The 18,732-nt window shown below is 51.6% G+C and overlaps 4 protein-coding genes and 1 non-coding gene across 5 annotated transcripts; 2 read left to right on the forward strand and 3 right to left on the reverse strand.

The window, feature by feature from the left end:
* Positions 1-191: 191 nt before the first annotated feature.
* IAR55_001547 lies at positions 192-306 on the reverse strand. Its single transcript, XR_010824795.1, has one exon. It is a non-coding gene; the product is annotated as a 5S ribosomal RNA (ribosomal RNA).
* A 424-nt stretch (positions 307-730) lies between these two features.
* On the forward strand, positions 731-1,944 carry IAR55_001548 (uncharacterized protein; the record flags this gene model as incomplete). The annotated part of the gene is made up of 4 exons (XM_066944674.1): positions 731-917; positions 1,103-1,158; positions 1,218-1,272; positions 1,592-1,944. The coding sequence occupies 4 exons, from the start codon at positions 731-733 to the stop codon at positions 1,942-1,944; spliced, it is 651 nt and encodes a 216-aa protein (XP_066804597.1).
* Positions 1,945-2,260: 316 nt separating this feature from the next.
* IAR55_001549 (uncharacterized protein) lies at positions 2,261-3,253 on the reverse strand (the record flags this gene model as incomplete). The annotated part of the gene is made up of 3 exons (XM_066944675.1): positions 2,261-2,646; positions 2,722-3,034; positions 3,137-3,253. 3 exons carry the CDS (start codon positions 3,251-3,253, stop codon positions 2,261-2,263), a joined length of 816 nt encoding a protein of 271 aa, XP_066804598.1.
* A 4,732-nt stretch (positions 3,254-7,985) lies between these two features.
* On the forward strand, positions 7,986-11,852 carry IAR55_001550 (uncharacterized protein; the record flags this gene model as incomplete). Its single annotated transcript, XM_066944676.1, has 5 exons — positions 7,986-8,921; positions 8,969-9,873; positions 9,922-11,389; positions 11,438-11,493; positions 11,549-11,852. 5 exons carry the CDS (start codon positions 7,986-7,988, stop codon positions 11,850-11,852), a joined length of 3,669 nt encoding a protein of 1,222 aa, XP_066804599.1.
* Positions 11,853-13,019: 1,167 nt separating this feature from the next.
* Positions 13,020-16,768, reverse strand: IAR55_001551 (uncharacterized protein; the record flags this gene model as incomplete). Its single annotated transcript, XM_066944677.1, has 9 exons — positions 13,020-13,944; positions 13,999-14,042; positions 14,097-14,460; positions 14,514-14,692; positions 14,754-14,923; positions 14,977-15,153; positions 15,206-15,571; positions 15,631-15,866; positions 15,933-16,768. The coding sequence occupies 9 exons, from the start codon at positions 16,766-16,768 to the stop codon at positions 13,020-13,022; spliced, it is 3,297 nt and encodes a 1,098-aa protein (XP_066804600.1).
* Positions 16,769-18,732: the final 1,964 nt, after the last annotated feature.

Below are 18,732 nucleotides of genomic sequence, written 5' to 3' on the forward strand. Positions count from 1 at the left end.
GACCGCGAGCGGAGTGACCCGTCTTACTGCTCGTCGACAAGAACACGAAAGAACAGGAATTGCGACAAATGGCCCTTTCGAAGCCCTGTCCCTACCTGCCCTCAAAACAAGTCTTGCTCGGGACCATACTCCATTCAACCCCATCACACCTTGTGGCCTGCTCCTATCTGGGAAGACACACGCTCAGCAAAAACTACAGCACCCGGGATTCCCAAGTCGTCCCCGACCTTGGTACTAACCGAGCGATAGCAAGCTTGATTGCCGAAAGCGAACGGGATCGGATACTTTCTTGCTTCTATGGCCGTAGATGAGGTTGTCTCCATCCTCGCTCATCTATATAATGAGACCAGAGAAATGAGTTGGCTTGACGAGCCAGAAGATCATCAAGGACACACTTGTATCAGGTCTGTATGTCAAGTTTCGTTTCTCTCATGTGAGTGATCGTCATCGGGTCTATTCTAGTCTCCCTCATTTCCAACATTTACCTCCAAGTTTGCGCTTTCTTCCCCTCACGAGCGAATAAATAGCAGACAAGAGTCAGAAGAAAGAGGATAAAATCTGCAGAGCCTTTGAGGAAGCTACGGTATGTTTATTTACGTAATATGTCATGATCTCCAGCAAAAGTTCAGAATCCTCCACTTCGTGCTGTCGTGCTTAAGATACCATTTGTTTTTGCCATTATCACTCGTACAGGTCCCACATTGTCATTGCCATTTCTTACGACTTCGCCATGTCTGCACACGAGATCACACCTCAACAGACTCTCGCTTCGCTCACCTCGTCTTTGGATACACTTGAGAAAGCTTTCAAGCCGCTCGAATCTTCTCCATGGTCCGAGACAATCTCTGCTTTGCCCACGTTAGAAAGGGCGAAGATGGACGTGTTGGTCTCTTATGCTATCAATGATCTGATATGGGGTGAGTAGGATGCGGATCATGTCTAGTACTATGGATCTGCATCTCTTGCTCGTGCGGCTGTCTGCATTGCGGTCTGCTGTGCTTCGAAGGAAGAAGGAAGGAAGCGGCGAGTGATCAACGTTGTGGATGGGATTGATCGATCAGGATGCGGAGGAAGCTGACCACTCATATTGCGCTTGACATAGTGTATCTCAAGACGAAAGGTATTGACCCGGAGAAACATGACGTCTCAGCGGAACTGGTACGTCAGCTGCGTTCCACACATCCGAGAGGGCTGAGTAGCTGACAGTAGGATTGTAGGAAAGGATAAAGGCGTATTACGCTAAAGTCAGAGCTGTTGAGGAACCAGAGATTCGTAAGTGCATTCTGCATCTTGCGTTTCTTCCTGGGTCTGCACTGTGTTAGGTCTCCGTCAAGAAAAGACAGACCAAATCTAGCCCTACCAACGTCTTCTTCATTTGTATTCATATCTTCCTATTCCTCTCGTCGTCTCGTTCATCATAGTAGAAATAGGGCACAAGTAGAAATTGAACACATTTTATACTCGGATCCTGCCTTCCTTCATCCCTCTTCCATACAAATCACCTTATCTCCCGCCTCTCTTCCGCCTCTCCTCTCGTACTGTGGCAATCAGAAGATATAGAAGCCCAGGCTGACCCTCTTCGCTATCATAGAACGACTGCAAATCAACTCAGCCGCCGCAAAACGATTCATCCACTCCTCCCTCCCCAAATCGCAACATCTGCCCCCGCAACCGGTCAATTCTGCCGCACAACTCGCCGCATCGCAAGCTAGACAGGCTGTGCTGGAACAAGAGGAAGAAGAGAGCTTGAGGCGGGTCGGGAAAGCGTCAAGGTTTAGGTTCGTCAATGGGGATGGGGAGGGTGAGAGGGTGAAGATCTTGCCTGGACAAAATGAAGGACAAGATGGGGACGAGGACGTGGATGAGGATGAGGGAATGGATGGAGGAGGGGGAGATGATGCGGATGAGTTTTTTAAGGATTTGGAAGAGGAGATGAAGTCTTAGGATCTTCCCTCCTCCGTTTTTGCTTTACTAGTGAGTACGAGTGGTAATCAGTCGCATCGCAGATCTGGCCTTGCGGACTGACGACCTCTAGCCCATTGTCGGTCGATACCCCGCATCCTTTTCCGATACCACACATATGAAGCATGCATACGACTTGATATACGAAAGCACTAATGACAATTGTGGGCTATCCACACTGATCGACTACTTACAACATCTACAACAGTCCATTGTTCCCTCGCCAGGAGGGTTTTGTGAAGGAAAAGTCTTTGGAAAGGTCTATCGGACATTCAAAACAGTGTTGTTGATTGTTATTTCACTCAGCCCTCTCGCAAGCTCCACAATCGCCACAGATACTCCACATGGACCTCTGACCCGTCACAGCATCGGGATACTCGCTCAGGACCAATCTTGGGATGCTCTTGCACCACGGACCATGTTGCGCTCTGGCCTTGTCGACTTCGGTCGCGTTCGGCGGTAACGGTGCCGAATGAGAGGGCTGGAAGATCCCTCGAGCTTGACCTGGCGCCGCCAGTGAGGTGGAGAATGGCTGAGCGGCGAGGGGTGAAGTGGGTCGACCGCTTGCTGCGGAGAAATTCGGGTTGGTCGTGTGAGAATGAGGATGGGCTGTGAGGGTACTTTGATATCCTTTGTTGGAAAAATGGTTTGGGTTCGGATGAGGGGTGAGTGAGGGATACAAAGCTACGAGAAAAACGAAGAGACAAAGCGTTAGATTGATAACAGTGACGACAGTGATTGATATGTCTCTCGACTCACACTTCATCTGTCCAGCACCCATATCATCCATCATCTCCATCTCATCCTCCTCTGCTCCTGGACCGAATCCAAATCCGCCGGTCCCGCTCGATTCGTACATGTACGATCCGCCACATCTCTCCACCGGCGAACGGGGTCCGACAGGCGAACTACTTCCTGGCATATCCATCGCACCGTCCATGTCCATATCCAAATCCATGTCGTGGTCCATCGCCTGATCGTCGTCGGACGCAGAGTTGGAATGGTCCGTCATGAGCTCGGGAAGCGTGAACGAATGTTGATGTGATAATACGGGGGACCGGACTCGGATATGCTGTGATCAGATGAGTTAGTTTCGGATCGTGCCACAAGGCTAACAAAGGAACGTGGAACGAAAGCATGCATGGGATGATACGAAGATAGAAGAAAAACTCACCTTGGTGTTTTCCTCCTCGTCCATACCCCATGACATCCTCTTCCTCTTGGCCTTGAAGATCGATCCCGAAGGCATTGCGTTCTGGCTACTGAACGCGCCGAACGGTGAAGGGGTCATCTTATCCTCGTATGCAGATGATAGGCAATGCTGAGCTCGTTCTATGTTTGTGTGCTATTGAGCTGACGTCGAGTCCAGACGAGACAAGTGTCGCGATGTGGAAAGGTGGAAGGTAATGATGAGTAAGGTGGCTTGATTTTATGTCTAGTCAACCCAGTGGCTTTCTAAATGAGTGATTCAGGAAAAAGAAAAGAAATAAACGAGAGACGACGCGAAAGAGAATTGCGAAAAAGGAAAAGGAAGGATTTGCATTCTCGACAACCTGGTTTCTTATAGCTGATACAGATTGACCACGTGGGGAGAATAGCAGAGCGGAAGAAAAGGAAGAACAAAAAGGGGCCATTTGTGTGGAATCACAGTTTGACTGTACCGGACATGGTTAAATCGTTGTTAAAAATCCTTTTTTTTTTATTAGAGCCTGAGCCGGAGACTTGGACACTTTCCGCAAGAGGAAGATCACACGGGAGATGAAATCTACCTCCCCCGGTGTCTTTTTACATGAAGGGAATACATAAAGTGGGACGTGACTTCCATATGGTTATTACATAATGACATGAAACATATTTAGGCGGGAGCATATCGCTTGCTCGAGTCCTCGTTGAGTTTGCTGTTTTGTCTTTGATCAGTCCTGGTCTCTGGCCGGGCGAATATCACTCACACTCCATCATGTGCTCAGTATCGTCCAACTATCGACCCTCCTTGCCCCCGGAGCAAATCCAAGGTTCTGCGTCCTCCCAAGCCACGGATTTGTATTCATCACTCGACCACCTTGGCGTCAATTGAAACATCGCCGCATCGAGTTTCGTTCCATTTGGCTGCCAACCCATCCCCGAACATATCGGCAGTTGTCGGTATCACGAACTCCCATCGTTTCCTCGTCACAACGAAGCCAAAATCGCCCATTCTTTGCCATCGAGACACTCTGTTATTAGCCATGTATCGCCGACTGTGGGTATAGTGTCGACGTTGAGTCGTTTGGTGTGGAAAAATAAGGTCAGCTTGCGAGCATAAGACCTGTCGGACGGGTAATTCAGTGCGCCACTGTGAGCCTCCTCAAACCACTCCAGGGCGTCATCAGTGTCCTCATCGGAATCGAGAGACACATCCGCGCCAAGTAGGGACAAGTCGATATGAGGCTGCTTGCGGCGGCGGTTGTCGTTGGGATCGACACTTGCGAAGGTATTCAGGCGTTGTTGGTACACCCATGAAGACCGTCGAGGCGTTCTCCGTCGTGATGGTTCTCACTCATCTCGTACGAGTATCGTCCAGCGATCTCATAGACAGCCCGTGAGACCGTCATGAATTTGCCAAGAGTAGGCGTATCGGCAAACGAGATGATCGCCTCTAGTAGGTCGAGTGAAATGTGAATGGCTGGTCGCAGGCGTTGTCTCTCGGGCGGATCGTGTTGAGGCAGATGAATGGACCCGGACTTGTCGATGGAGTCGAGCAAAGGAGATCGACTGCACTTTTGACCTGCGGGCGCGCTTGAGGTGATCTTCTCGGAAGGATTGTTAATCGAGAACTATGTTCACAAAGATCCGCTGTCAGCGACTCGTGCCAACAGGAGTGCGTATAGGCATGCCTCCCTTGCAATCCATATATTAGTAGGACGACAAGATGCATTGTACTGAGAGGCAAAGACTGCATATATTCAAAAGAAAACCCGATGAGATCATGAAACAGTACATTGAGAAGTGAAAGGGAGAGTGTGTGGGAAGTCAGAATGACGGCATGTCAATCAGAGTATTGAACAGCATCATATTCAATCCGGTTTGTTCTGTTTCGCACGTCCCACACCCAGGTCCAGTGTTGAGTTATCACCAGCGTATCATCGTAGTGAGTATCCCGTGCTTTTGCCAATCAGTAACACCGGTCAGTGAGGCGACTCATAATCTGCTCCAGTCAATGCACTACCCATCCTTCTGTGAAGTCTCAAGACGGATGATGCTGCGGTAAGTTAAAGCTTGGGCGGTCGTCTTGATCGGCCCTGTGCGAATCAAGCTGTCATGGTGCTTGTAAGCAGATGACTGTCGGTCACTATCGTCGAGTGCAGATCGATATAGGCGGAGAAGTGCAACGACAAGTATGTGATGACCGTAACGACAATTGGTTCGTTCGTGGGAGAATGCTTCGCTCGGCCGGATGTGACCCGTTAAGGAGCGTCACATGACGTGAATCCCATCAATAATTCGGAATCGCGATGATGTTTTCCGGGGCAAGAAAAAAAAAAAGGCGTCATCTCTTCTCACCATATTTCAAAAGTTAAAAGAGGAAGTAGCGTGACAGACTCTCTCCCCCTCCCTCCACTTTAGGGTCCCTGCAGACACCACGACGGAACACCCGGACTTTACGGGCTCAAGAGGAACAAGGAAAAGTGGCACGGGTTCAAGGGAGGGGGATCCTTTCCAGGTCATTTAGGAGAATTAGTCAGGTACAACAGGGAAAAACTGATACTCCCTTTCGGGGATGAAAAACCGAGAAAGACCAGAGAGAGGAGATCGCACATCCCTCATCTTTGCCCCCGAGTCCAACCAAGATGTGGCATAGAGGTCAAAGATCGATCCGCTCAGACACAAGTCGAGACGACATTACGTCTATCAACGCAGCACAGACACTGATGGGACAAGTAGTTACGCACCGTACAATCTACGAGAGTGACTCACTCTATCGACATCAGGGGTCGACACAGCGGTACCTGCATGTGTGATGCGACTCTCTCGTGTCAAATGGTCGAAGTAGATCATCTCCCTTCCGGAAAACGAGCCCAAGTAGCTACAAATCTGGAAGAGAAAGAAAACACGAATTAACAGCCACTTCCAATCCGTCGACTGCGACATCCACCCACTGAGATTCGTAAGACCCGTGTGGCATTTGGCTGATGAGAAAATGAAGCGCGAAAGACACCAGGCGGTTTTAGTCAGCCTGGACGAGGCCAAGTTCACCCCGGACGGGATACCGTAAAAAGAAAAACCAAAAAGAAAAGAAAAGAAAAAAAGGTCCAGGTCTTTGGGAATACTTTCTGACTGGTGAAACTGGATCAGGTTCGGTGTCTCTGGCACGGACAAATAGGAAAAAGACAGTTTTTCCAGCTGGAGTCATTTACGATCCCGTACTCGAGCGGCTAGCAGAGAAAGACATGACTGACGACCAGGATGCATTTACAGCGCTACTTGTGCTTGTGTAGACGGGACAGCGAGACCGGCATATTCAGGCAAGCAGATCACTTTCGGGTCAGAGGATTTCGGCGGTGTCTGTCTATGTCTGTCTATGTCTGTCTGTCTGTCTGTCTGCCCTATTCCATGTGTCTACCTGTCTCTCGAGCATCATAGCTAGAGAGAGAGAAGCGCCAAAGTCCCGAGAGCACCAAAGAGATGGCATCATGGCCACTAGGTCGTAAGTTGCAGAGTAAAGAGATATTTTCCCCGCCAGCCAAAGAGGAAGGGCAACGGCTACGGATGATACCCGAATAGGAAATCGGAGGTTGATGATCTCAGGGTTTCTTGAATGGAAAAATGAAAATGCCCAAAGGGCTTTCTCCCCTCCATCACCACTGCTGCCTGTCTCTCTCATCCCTCATCCCTCACCCCTCACACCCTGCCGCTGCTACTGTCTGACTGCCTGACTGCCTGACTGCCTGCTGAGACCCTTTCGACGCATAATAAAATAATAATAATTGCTTGGGAGGGAGGGAACAACGACTCAAAGATCAAGTTAGGCAGACAACTCCTTGCAAAGCAAAGAAAGCAACAAAGACCCTATACAACTAACCGCACGCCCACATCTACCTGCTCAATCCTGCACTCGGAAGATCATTTCGTCCACATCAAGCCCCAACCACGTCCAACCGCACAATCATATCACCAGACCGTGCCGACCCATCCCATCGCACATACCAAAGACAGTGAACCTGTCCGAAGTCTTTCATTTGGAAACCGGCGCCACCTGCGAGGAGACCGAACGAGAGAGACTGCAAAGCCATCAATCAGCAGAAATCCGCGATCCACTTCATCTCGTTCTTGGAACATTCCAAGCATTGCACAATTCCAGATCATTCACTGCCACCACCCGGACTGACACACCCTGGACGACGTCTGTGGGGCACAGAAATAGAACAGGTCCTCCAACAACACTCTCAACTGCAAGAAGGCAGAAGAGGAGGGGAGGGAGCGTCAGGCTGAATCAAGAGGTGAGTGTCTTTGTCGTGTGATGCGATGTTCTCGTGGGACAACAATTGTCACAAGCTGGTCGACCGTCTATATCTGGCCGGGTGCGAACCCCCCAATCGCTCTGTTACTTGTGTCATGTCGAAGGATTTTCGTCCTCTCGGCCGCCTCCTCCTTTCAATCCCCAACTTAGCCGTCTTTTGATCCGCCGTCGATCCCTCTTGTCCATGCCTTTCACGGCTCAAGTCGGGTCGTCCTGCACACCTTTCTTCGCCTCCTTGGATTCCGAGTATTCAGGCTGACTTTTGTTCTTTCGATCTGCCCGTAACAGAGGCCCATTGAAAACCGACATCATTTCCTCTTCCACCCCATCTCCACCCGTTAACGGACCGTCGCCTCGTTCGACTACCTCATCCAAGTCGTCACCCGTCTCCACAACATCTGTCAGTACAAGTGGAACTACAACAACAAAGTTACGGCCAATCTTACCAAAGCCCTCGGCGCTTCGAGAGACCTCCAGACCCGGCAGTACAAGCAGTGGCAACGCTGCAAAGTCTGTACCGGGCAAGATGGACAAGCTCCCTTGGCGCACTACATCTGGTGGAAAGAAGGGACCTTTTACGGTAGACTCGGGCGGAGGGCAGAATGGTGTCAATGTCAAAGTGACCCGAGTGCCGGAAAGACCCCCATCGGCGGCGTCCTCTCGACATTCGAATCCATCCACTCCTGCAATGTCACCTTCCGTCCCCATCAATCGACACAGCTTCCCATATCCTCCGCAGCCTTACAATACTGGTCGTCACAGCCGAGAGGGGTCATTTCATGGCAACAACGAGCACAACTCTGTGTCCAACACTCCAACTCCCCTAACGCCGCTTGATTCAAGCGGAGGTCGAAACGGCTTCTCAGCGTCATCATTCACCCATCAGTTTCCCTCGAGATCAAATCAGCCTCAAATATCCACAACTCCCATTGAGCCCCCTCCTTCTCCTTGGGACGGTCACAACGCATTCGACTGGTCTAGTCTACCCAACCCGACCAATTGGTTGCCACAAGCTTCAACACCAAGCAACAACGCCAATGGAGATGCGCCACTCGATCCGAATGTTTTCGCTAGTCTGGTGGATCTCGTTGAGGCAAGCCATGGCAAAGCGACAGGAGGCGCTTCAATGGACTTTATGGCACCTTTCTTGACGTCACCACCTGCCCCTCCACCCCCATTACCACAGTCCGGCAATAGCTTGCTCAGCCGTCGATTACAGAACCAGCAGAGTAGCGCATCCAGCTCTGCTACGCCTACCCCAACTGGCATCCTCGCCGACCCACTAAGCCTCAACGGGAATCAGCATTTTGGCAACGTGAGCTTTACTCAGCATGCGAACGGCAACAGTCAAGGAGCTGCTGGAACAGGACCACTGACCCCGTGGCCGTTGCCTGAAAGAGCGATGGGATACATTGAGACTCCAGTGACAACTCCCGCTGGGAGTGATATGAGTCCAGCCGATGTGAGTCTTGCTCCTCTCTCCTGTGCTTTGTACTGACTTCGCCCCAGTCGTCGAGATATGTACCGATGGCCCCTCGCCGTCGGGAAGCGCCACAACCCCCAGGGCCCATTTATGCCGGTCAAACCAGTAGCCTCCCTCCTTCACAGATGCCTTCACGCGCCGGATCAGAAGCGCCAATGTCGTTACCGCCTGGTGTGAACCTTTCGGGACTACCTCCACTGCCAGACGGCATTTCCATCGAACATCTGGCGCAATACGGCAGTGTCGGCTTAGAAATGGCTATTCGTATGGGAATGGGAATTGGGATGGGTTTGGGCCAGCAAGCCAAGCAAGACACACCTCAACCTCAATCCATCAATGCTCCAACACCAGGGTCTTCATCCCATCACGCTTCTTCCCCGGATACCACATCATCTCGCAAAGGCAAATCTGTTAACATTGTTAGCGACATTCTCAATGACGATTTCCTGCACACCCGAGTACCCACTACGCCTCTCACCACACCGCCACTTGGCCCATTTGCCTCCCATCCGATCACTCGACGACCTTCTCAGAGTGACGTGACAAGTCCTACGCTTCCAGAAGTCGGGTCACCGGACGAAATGGCCAAGAAGGATCCATTAGCGACGCAGGTATGGAAAGCTTACGCTAAAGCGAGGGACGTACTGCCGAATGGGCAAAGAATGGAGAATCTGACGTGGCGTATGATGCATCTCACACTCAAGAAGAAGGAAGAAGAGGCTGCGGCGAAAGAGAAACAGGAGAGGGAGGAGGCGGAACAGCGAGAGAGGGAATTGCAGCGAGAGAGAGAATTGCAGCGAGAGAGAGAATTGCAGCGAGAAAGGGAGGAGCAACTTCGTCAGCCTCCCGCAGAAGAGCAACAACGCGGTAGGAGTAAAGGAAAGTCAAGAATCGTCGGATTCGCGGGGGCACCAAGTTCACCTTCACCAAAGTAAGTTCGATCCACATTTCTACATCGCTCTGTACTGATACTCTGCAGTGGTATGGATATCGATTGGCGTGCCGCCAGTCGTTCTCGTTCTCGAATGGCCATGGACATCGATTGGCGCGGATCATCCCGGTCCCGATCACGATCGGCTTTACCATTCAAAACCAACAACTTCAGTGAGGTTCACGCTCATCTCCTGCTTGCGTCTGGCGGTACTCCCTCAGCGGAAATGGGTCAACATATGGCCAACCAGAACGAATGGCATACGAGTTCTTATCCTGGTCCACAGACAGGCGGCATGTACCAATCGCAAAGCGGCGAGGTAAAGAACCACGACGGATCACTTGACATTTACCCCTCCCTTCACGATATGGCTGCTTTCGACTCGTTTGCAGCGTCTGCACCGGCTCACGGGCAGGCCGCGAATCTGGAACACATCCAAATGGCCTTGGCTAGCGGTTTGAGTTCCAACAAAGACAACGCCTTGAATCTTCCAGGCATCTCCGGTCCGGGACTTTATGACCAGACCGAAGAAAACTTCCACCCCCAGTATGGTTATCTTCCGAGACGGGTCCGCAAGACGAGTTTCGACCACACCGTTCGGATGATTGAAGAGGAAGACGAAGATTCGACTTCCCCTCAATCTGCCTCGAACAACCCTCGAAAGCGTCAGGCAGAAGCGTCTCCTCGAGACGGTATCAACAACCCTCTCCCAGATGCTGATACGGGATTCCCTTCCTCCAACTTCACATTTAGCTTCCCTCAAAACTACGACAACTTCTTTGATCTCGCTGCGGCGAGCTCATCGACGCCTGCGGCACAATCCAATGGGCAAGGCGTCGGGATCACCCCCGAGGAGTTGGTCGAGTGGGCATCAAGTCAATCCATTACTGCTGACGCCTCGGCGTTTGGTTCACCTTCGACATTTGGTCTTGAACCGGGCATGGCCATGCCGCAGACGACTGGAGACAACCCATTCGACTTCCAACAACTGATGCATCTGTATCTCAATGCCAACTCAGCCGCAAGCCCGTTCACGCACATCAACCCAAGTCAAGTACTCGGTACGGTCCCTGGGCAGCCAAACGAGTTCTCCCCAAACGGAACATCGCCTCAAAGTGTCGCGCCCACGCCAGGAAACGTCATTAGACCGTTACCGAAAGCCGTAGGAGGGAAACCTGTCGAAGGCAAATCCATGCCGCCACCTCCGGCTCGGTCGAACAGCTCGCCCAACCTTCAAGGTGTGAAGATCGCTGCGCAAGCAAATACCCATGGTGGTCACGCACGAAATGCATCGACTAACACTCCTGTGACCGGTACGAGCAAGAGTTCCAAGACGTCCAGCAGCATCAAGTCTGTCGCCGGATCACCGTCAGATGAGAACGATACGGGTCCTGGATCGATCATGCCAAGTGGAGAGAACCCGACCATGTGCACGAACTGTCAGACGACGAATACACCTCTGTGGAGGAGAGATCCAGAGGGTCAACCATTGTGCAATGCTTGTGGACTGTTCTATGTAAGTGTCATTCTGGTCAAGTAGGATGAGTTCTGACCTTAGTGACAGAAATTGCACGGCGTTGTTCGACCGCTATCGCTGAAAACTGACGTGATCAAGAAGAGGTAAGCCGGTTCTCTGTTTCTTTCGTATGAAATGTGCAGCTAACCTGAATTGTAGGAATCGAGCGGGACCAGGACCGAAGGAAGGTGGGCCAGGGCGGAAGAATAGCTTGCCAAACGGCAAGAGCAGCGCTGGTGGAAGCGGAGGAAGTGCGGGAGGGGGAGGTGCGAGCCGCTCTAAACCCGGATCACCATCAAGTACATCCAGCGGCACTGCGGCAAGCACAGGAGGTGGACAGAAGAAAGCGAGAAGGACTTCGGACGCTTCTTGCATCATCACGAACGGAGGAGGATCCTTACCTCGAGACCCGTCACCACTTTCAGCCTCGAACACACCGCTGTTGAGCATGTCATCGACATGAGTAGGCGGTAGAACTTCAGCTCCTTTGACGAATTAGACGACCTTCCATTAACGATCCGATCCAGCCATTGACCGGTCGAAGGAGACCGACTTGTTGTTTCTTTTCTTGTCTGTTTATTTTGCTCCCCTTTCATACATCGCATCAATTTCACCAACATCACTATCAACGCCCGCACCAACCATTCTTTCATGATCCCTCGTTCTTTGCTTTCAGCTAAGCTTAATTTGGTTCTCTCTATCCCCCGCATCGCTTCTCTGTTATGTTATTCTCGATTCTGCTGTGTCCGTCCCATAATTGTTCTCTTGTTCATATCAATTGCTTCTTTGTGGCTAGGTATTTTAGCTTGGGAGAATCAGGTAGAATAGATGAACTGTGTTTATACTAGATCGTGTAACCGATCGGCTGTGGTCTCGCGTTAGTTCACCTGGTACAATTTCCGTGAGAATGCTTCAGTTTTGTGAAACAACTCGACTTCAGATTCCTCTACGGTCTTGGACGGACGGATTGACCAGTTCCAGGTGTCACTGTTCTCTTTCCGTTCAGCTCTCGGGACGACAATGACGACACTGACAAATGTGTGGAGCAAATCTGTCGTTGCGATAGGGTTGGTCGGGATGCGCACCATTCATTCGAAAACAACGTTCTGAGTCAACGACAATGATTGTCATGAACCCAGCCCTGACTGGCTGACTGACTGACTGACTGGACGGGGTGCAAAAAGGATGGTGGGCATCAAATCTCGTATGATACAAGTCAATAGTTTCCTCCGTCGTCCCCTCCCCTCCCTCAACTGGTGGTGAACGGCCCCCCAACACATATCACACGTTTCCGCGCTCGCTCACCCAAAGCTGCAGAATAGCCTGAATTGCTCGAGCAAAGCGCTGTACAACTTTCATCGGGTTTTCTTGTGCCCGAAGGGTTGACGACGAATTACTGGGCTTGAACGTCTTTCCTTTTCTTTTCTATTCTTCAAAGAATATGCATATGCCATTATTACCATTATAAAAATATCAACTTGTAAGATGCCCATGACGTTGATTGAAGATTTCGTGTTCGCTCGTTATGGTCTGCCATCCTCTCGACTATCCTTCCGCGACGGATTCATCTGCTGCTACTGAATCATCCATTCCTCAATCTGGCTTGCTCTTCCACCCCTAGGCTTACGACTCACACTGGTCGAAAAGGTACGAACACATGTGTTCCGTCTGGCTGAAGGACATATTGACCATGACCCGGTCCTGGTCCGTGAGCTTGATGTTCGTTCATAGGAGGCATAGATCCGACTCCAAACCCGACGTTCATGCCCATGGACATTCTGTTGACCAGGTCTGACGAGTCGAGAGGCGGTGGACCAAGACCTAGATCGTTACTCTGATACAGTTGATACGAAGCTGGATTTGCGATCGTCGCGCGGTCAAGATGCAGATGTGAATGTGGATGATGGGGATGGGATCGTTGATTCTGCTGCTGCTGCTGTTGATGTTGTTGTTGGTGGTGGTGATGGTGATGGTGGTGGTGTTGATGATGGAGCGGTGGTGGTGGTGGTTCAGACCATTTATACCCATCGATATTCCCCTCCATCTCGCCGTCCATCTCGCCAACAACCTCGAGTTGAGACTGGATGAACGATTGTGGGTGCACTTGAACGTGAGACTGCGAGTGTGGAGGCGCAGAGGCAGCCGTAGGCACATAAGCGCCCATCATTGGCATCTGGACAGTCAAGTTATGATCGAAGTTCGGAGAGACGATAGGCGGGGATGTATAAGGTGAAGAAGAGGATGTCGATGTCGGATCACCTGGGTATACTTGATGGCCGGGATGACCAAGCCGCTGATGATGATGTTGGTGAGGTGGATGTTGCTGAGGGGGGTGAGGATGGTGCTGCTGCTGTTGATGGACGCGCGAGAGCGAGCTACTGCCTGTGCCGGTCGACACCGATTGTCCATCAGAAGTGGATAGCCTCTGCCCGTCTTGATTCTGCTGCTCCTGACTGGAAAGTCTCGCAAGATCAGACAGGACTGACTCCCAAGATTGGCCTTGGCTTTGTGGTACAATCATGGTTGGAGAGCGTGCTTGCCACTCTCTTCGGAGTCTGCGATAAATCTCTGTCAGTCTCATGGTAGTAGCTCGATGATGAAAAACTTACTCTGAGGACCTTTCCCACGATTTCGCTAAAGACCAACGGAGTTCCTATGGCTCGGAATTAGTCAAACATTCTCGAAGCTGCAGTGTGAACAACCTCACGTTGAGAGCCCTGACACAAGACACGATGTCCTCGTCAGATCCCCCCTCTCTCGCCAGAAGCATAGCAGTGTAATAAGTTCCATCTCTGACCAAACCCGCATCCCACTCGAAGAACCTAGAACCAACCTGCCTCCTCACGATCGCCATGATCTGTCTGGTCTGTACCTCGCATTTGCCCTTCGCGATTTCCAACAAATGCTGTACGGTCAACAGATCACCATGCATCGACCCTGGGCTGGAAGAAGTGGAGTCTGTGATATGTGCGGAGGTTTGAGCAGCGGATAGTCGGGAAATGCGGTCTTCGAGATTGCTTCGAATGACGTTCTGCGCCTCGAAAAGGAAGATCTTCCAACCGTCTGCGAACCTGTAGAGGAATGAATCAGCAGCGCCCTCAAATTCTGGACACCTTCTGCTTACCGCGTGATCTCGTCTCCTTGGGTGTAAGGACCGACTGGACCCTCGTTCTTCACGTCCTCGAATTCTTCCCAACATTTTTCCAGCGCCTCCCAAGCCTGCTTAACGAGATCCGGATTGACTGTAGTTCGTCTTCGGGCCGCTGGTCCAGTCAGAGCTTTATTGATCTTCCGGCATGCAAGCTGATACCAAACAAGGTGTCAGTCTCCGGCTGGAAGCACTTGGGCAATACTTAACCCTTACAGCAAGATTTATTGGGGCCGTAGCAAACTTGGAAGAAGCCCTGAAGGCCGCTGAATCTCGGACCAATGCTCGGTGGTCTATCGAATCTTGCATCGTTTCGAGATCATCCTCGTCGAGGTGTAATCGTCCACCTTTCAGTCCGGTGGTAATTCCTTCGTGTACAAAGGCATCTATGGTCGATGGAGATAAGCGATTTGACCAAACGCTTTTTATTGACACTTACACCAGTACACCCTGACTCTAACAACGAGGAGATCCTGCGATTCGTCTTGCCCACCGTTCAATGCGCCAGCGGCAGAGGGCTGACCATCATATCCCATACCGCCAGACGAGCACAAGGTGAACACCTGAGAAATAGCACCTTCGTACATTGCCAACCGTTCCACTGGCGTCGAGATGCCTAAGAAAATAGTAAATTCAGCATTGTTGAACCATGTGCGATTCGAATTTACCTTCGGTCAATGGTAGCACGGTCAAAAGCACCCTCACACCGTCCCAGGTCGGCCTCCTCAATACACCACACTCATCAATCTCCCGAAGTACCACCTCGATCACGTACCGCATCTTCTCCATTCTCCTCTGTCGATCACCTTCCCGTATAGTCTCGCTCTCGCTCGGCCCGAGAAGATTGACATCGTCGAGCGGAGCACCTCCCCCTTCCGGAACATCGAGCAATCCGTTCTCGTCCACCCCGTACGAGACTGCCCAAGCGTAGAGGACGTGGCAGAGAATGGCACCTTCGGGTCCCATTGCTGCAGCACAAGGAATTGTACATGAGAGATACCGTTCGATAAAGTTGACAGGATCGATGATGGGTCCTGTCAAAGGTTTCCTTCGCATCAGCAAAAGTGAACGCAGTTGAATATTTTACGCTTACGCTGAACCTGGAAGCGACGAAAAAAGGCCGACTGAAAAAATTGTTTCGTTAGTTCCGGGATGGCCACCTCCTTCTCTTTCCCTTTGATCGGACTCAAGGACGATTCCGAGCTGTGTTCTGACGTGCGATGCGCTACCGCTGCGCTCGCTGCTGATTTGCCATATAGCATTTCGATTTCTGATATTCGCTTCCCGCGCCGTAGTTGCTTAGCCGCTTTCATGGGGGCGAATTCGTCTCTACGTGAAATGGTGCGAAGCGTTTAGCGTTACCAACGAAAGTGATAATTTCAACTGGAAACTCACATGCAATTGAGACCACGCTCTACACAGTTGGTACATGAAACCCGGTTTTGCTTCCCACCGCCTTGTCCCTTTCTGATCGGTCCGACACCGCTTTCTTCCCCTTCCTCTTCCGCTACTTTTTCAGCCTGCTCCTGCTTGTCTTTCAGGTCGCATTTCACTCTACGATGACGACATGCCCCGCACGCTGTGAACTGTTGTCGAGAGGTTTTCGATCCCCCAGCTCCTCCTGACGGTCCACCGACATTTCCACCTTGGTGGATTCCCCCTCTGGCGAAAGCCGCGTTCGCCCTTCCACCGCCGATAGGAGGTGGGATTGTGGATTCCCAAGTCGGACTGATCGCTGGCATACATGGTACAGGGGTCACACTACTTGTCGTTATCGAAGCGCCGACGACTACGGTGGTGTTGTCAACCGGGGGAAAGTATTCGCTCATCACCCCGCTGTGTGACGATCCCAGACTGTCCAGCGGCATCCCTGGTGGGTGGTCGTAAGGTGAGTGGACGATTTGCTGTTGTTGAAATTGTGGTGGGTAGCTCGGGGGCCGTTGGGGCAACGACATCGACATCGACATCGGTACGTGCTTGATCTGAGGTGGGTTGTAACCTGCCGGGGGGTTGCTGAGGAGGCCCAAGGGCGGTTCCGCCGGTTGATCGTCCGTAGCATAGTACATATGCGGTGGAGGTGGGGGAGGGGCATAGTATTGATATTGCTGTTGGTCCAGCGGTCGGGGGACATGTTGGCTATGTTGTGCCTGGGAATGCGGTGGAGGTTGATCCCGACGGAGCTGTTGCTGGTGATGATGCGATCCTTCGGGTTGATGGTAAGAATGGGACATCTGGAAGCAGAGGATCTCGACACGTCAGCGAGCTCTGTCGGCGATGGATCAGACGGTGACGCAAGGATTGAGCAACAAGGCCAGGAAGCGGTCATGTTTGGACCCGCGTACACTCACCTGGGGTAAGATGGAGGCAACTGGATGCTTCCCAGATTGCCTTCACCCCAGATCCGCTAGTCCGGATCCTTGAAGCTATGGTGACGATGTATGTCCCAAGTGACTCGACCGGGGTGTGTCGAACGACCAGGAAGATATGTCGGAGGCAAAAAGCGTTACACTGCAGGGTTGCGAATGGGGTCGGTCCGTCGATCAGCCTGTGCTTGACAGGTCCTCCTCAGCACAAGATCTGCTCGGCGCTATATAGAGTGGCCGCCCGGTCCCGTGCGCCGACTTTGCAGACGACAGGTCGTGTGAATCAAGGCCGCCGACGTCGACGTCCGTGTGTATGAGTCGGTGCGAAGACGAGGTATGGAATGAACGCTCAATTCGTGGTGAGTTGAATTTCTAGGAATTGATTTCCCTCGGAGTAAATTCGTCCGAGTCCAATGCTTAACCTTAGGATCAACAAAAGATGAGATTGCGAAGCGGTGGTCATATATATGTATACTGTGATGAATCCGGATCCTTGTTGGATACTACGAGTACTGCCATGCGTCCTTCCGTATCCCTGCTGACATGCGCCGTGTCCCTCTCGAGCGATGTATCGATGGTTTTGTGTCGCTCGGAAGCAGTTTGATGCGATGACGCTGAATTTGGGAGGATGAAGCTGTCCGCGGATCAATGTTGGTGTCCGGCTCGACAGGGCTCATAGAGGAGGCGTTATCGACTGACGTGAAGAGGGGGATGTGGAAGCAAAGCAGGCAGATTGATCTCCCGTTGGTGGAGCAACAAAGGTGAATTGCACAGGTTGACCAACCGTTCGCGTAAGATTTACGAGTATCGGTGACCGATTCTAACAGTGTTTGCAAGAGATGGATGATGCGCCCGACATTATCGGCAAAGAGGACCGCTGTCCATCACCCGCATCCAGCGTTGCTGCCCGTGTTGTTTCAGTGTAGGGGCTCACACAGCAGTAGCAAGGAGGGAGTGACAGTGATGATTCATCATGAAGAGGTACGAAGGAGGGTCTGGAATTTTCAGGGCACGAGTGATGATTGAGCGAATATCGTGATCCGGGGTGGGTCTCCACTGTCCCAGGATGATCCAGGGAGAATTCCAGTCAAAGTGGTGGTACTGGCAGGCCCAGAAGTACGTCCGCTTCGCACGGCCGAAAGAGTGCAAAGGGGTTGGAGTAGGATGATGGGTGGGAGGCCAGTCACAACGAGGAGAGCAGAGGCTGGAAAAAGGTGCAACGCCAAGGCACCATCCAGTCGATCTGCATCAACGGCAAGGTTTGATGGGATGAGATTTCCTGCACCGACTCCCCCTCCTAATTATCCGATCATGCCGTGAGCCGTGTGGTCAGGGGTGATGTGAGGATGATCGATCCGCAACAACGAAAAAAAAAGGGACGTCATCTTGCGGTCTACAGAATAGCGAGAGTTGTGGAGTCGGTCACCAAAATGTGACGCTGTGGAACTAGTCGATGGACTGACTAGTCACCTAGCACATGTTACCCGCTTGACACCAGCAGTTCAGTGGTTCATATCGCAGGGTGTGTGTCTGTCACGAAGCACCGCTCATGCCTTAGTTGTCCACAATCGACAGTCTCTGCTCTGGCGCGGCACGGTCAATGATGATCGTGATAGCACAGATCAACCAAAGGAGTGATTCAGGGTGGTATCGTCAAACTTTCCATTCGCCCACATTTCCTGTCCATTCGTTATTACGGACACTGTCGGACGGGACCTTCTTGGCCCTGCTCTGTATCTTTTGCGTAACGACGTCCCAATGATCGCTCGTGGTCTGCTCATGAGATTGTCGAGAGAAAAGTCATTGTCTCAGACCAGTGCGTCATACTCAGA

Source organism: Kwoniella newhampshirensis, chromosome 3 (genome assembly GCF_039105145.1).
Source record: "Kwoniella newhampshirensis strain CBS 13917 chromosome 3, whole genome shotgun sequence".
Classification (NCBI taxonomy): domain Eukaryota; kingdom Fungi; phylum Basidiomycota; class Tremellomycetes; order Tremellales; family Cryptococcaceae; genus Kwoniella; species Kwoniella newhampshirensis.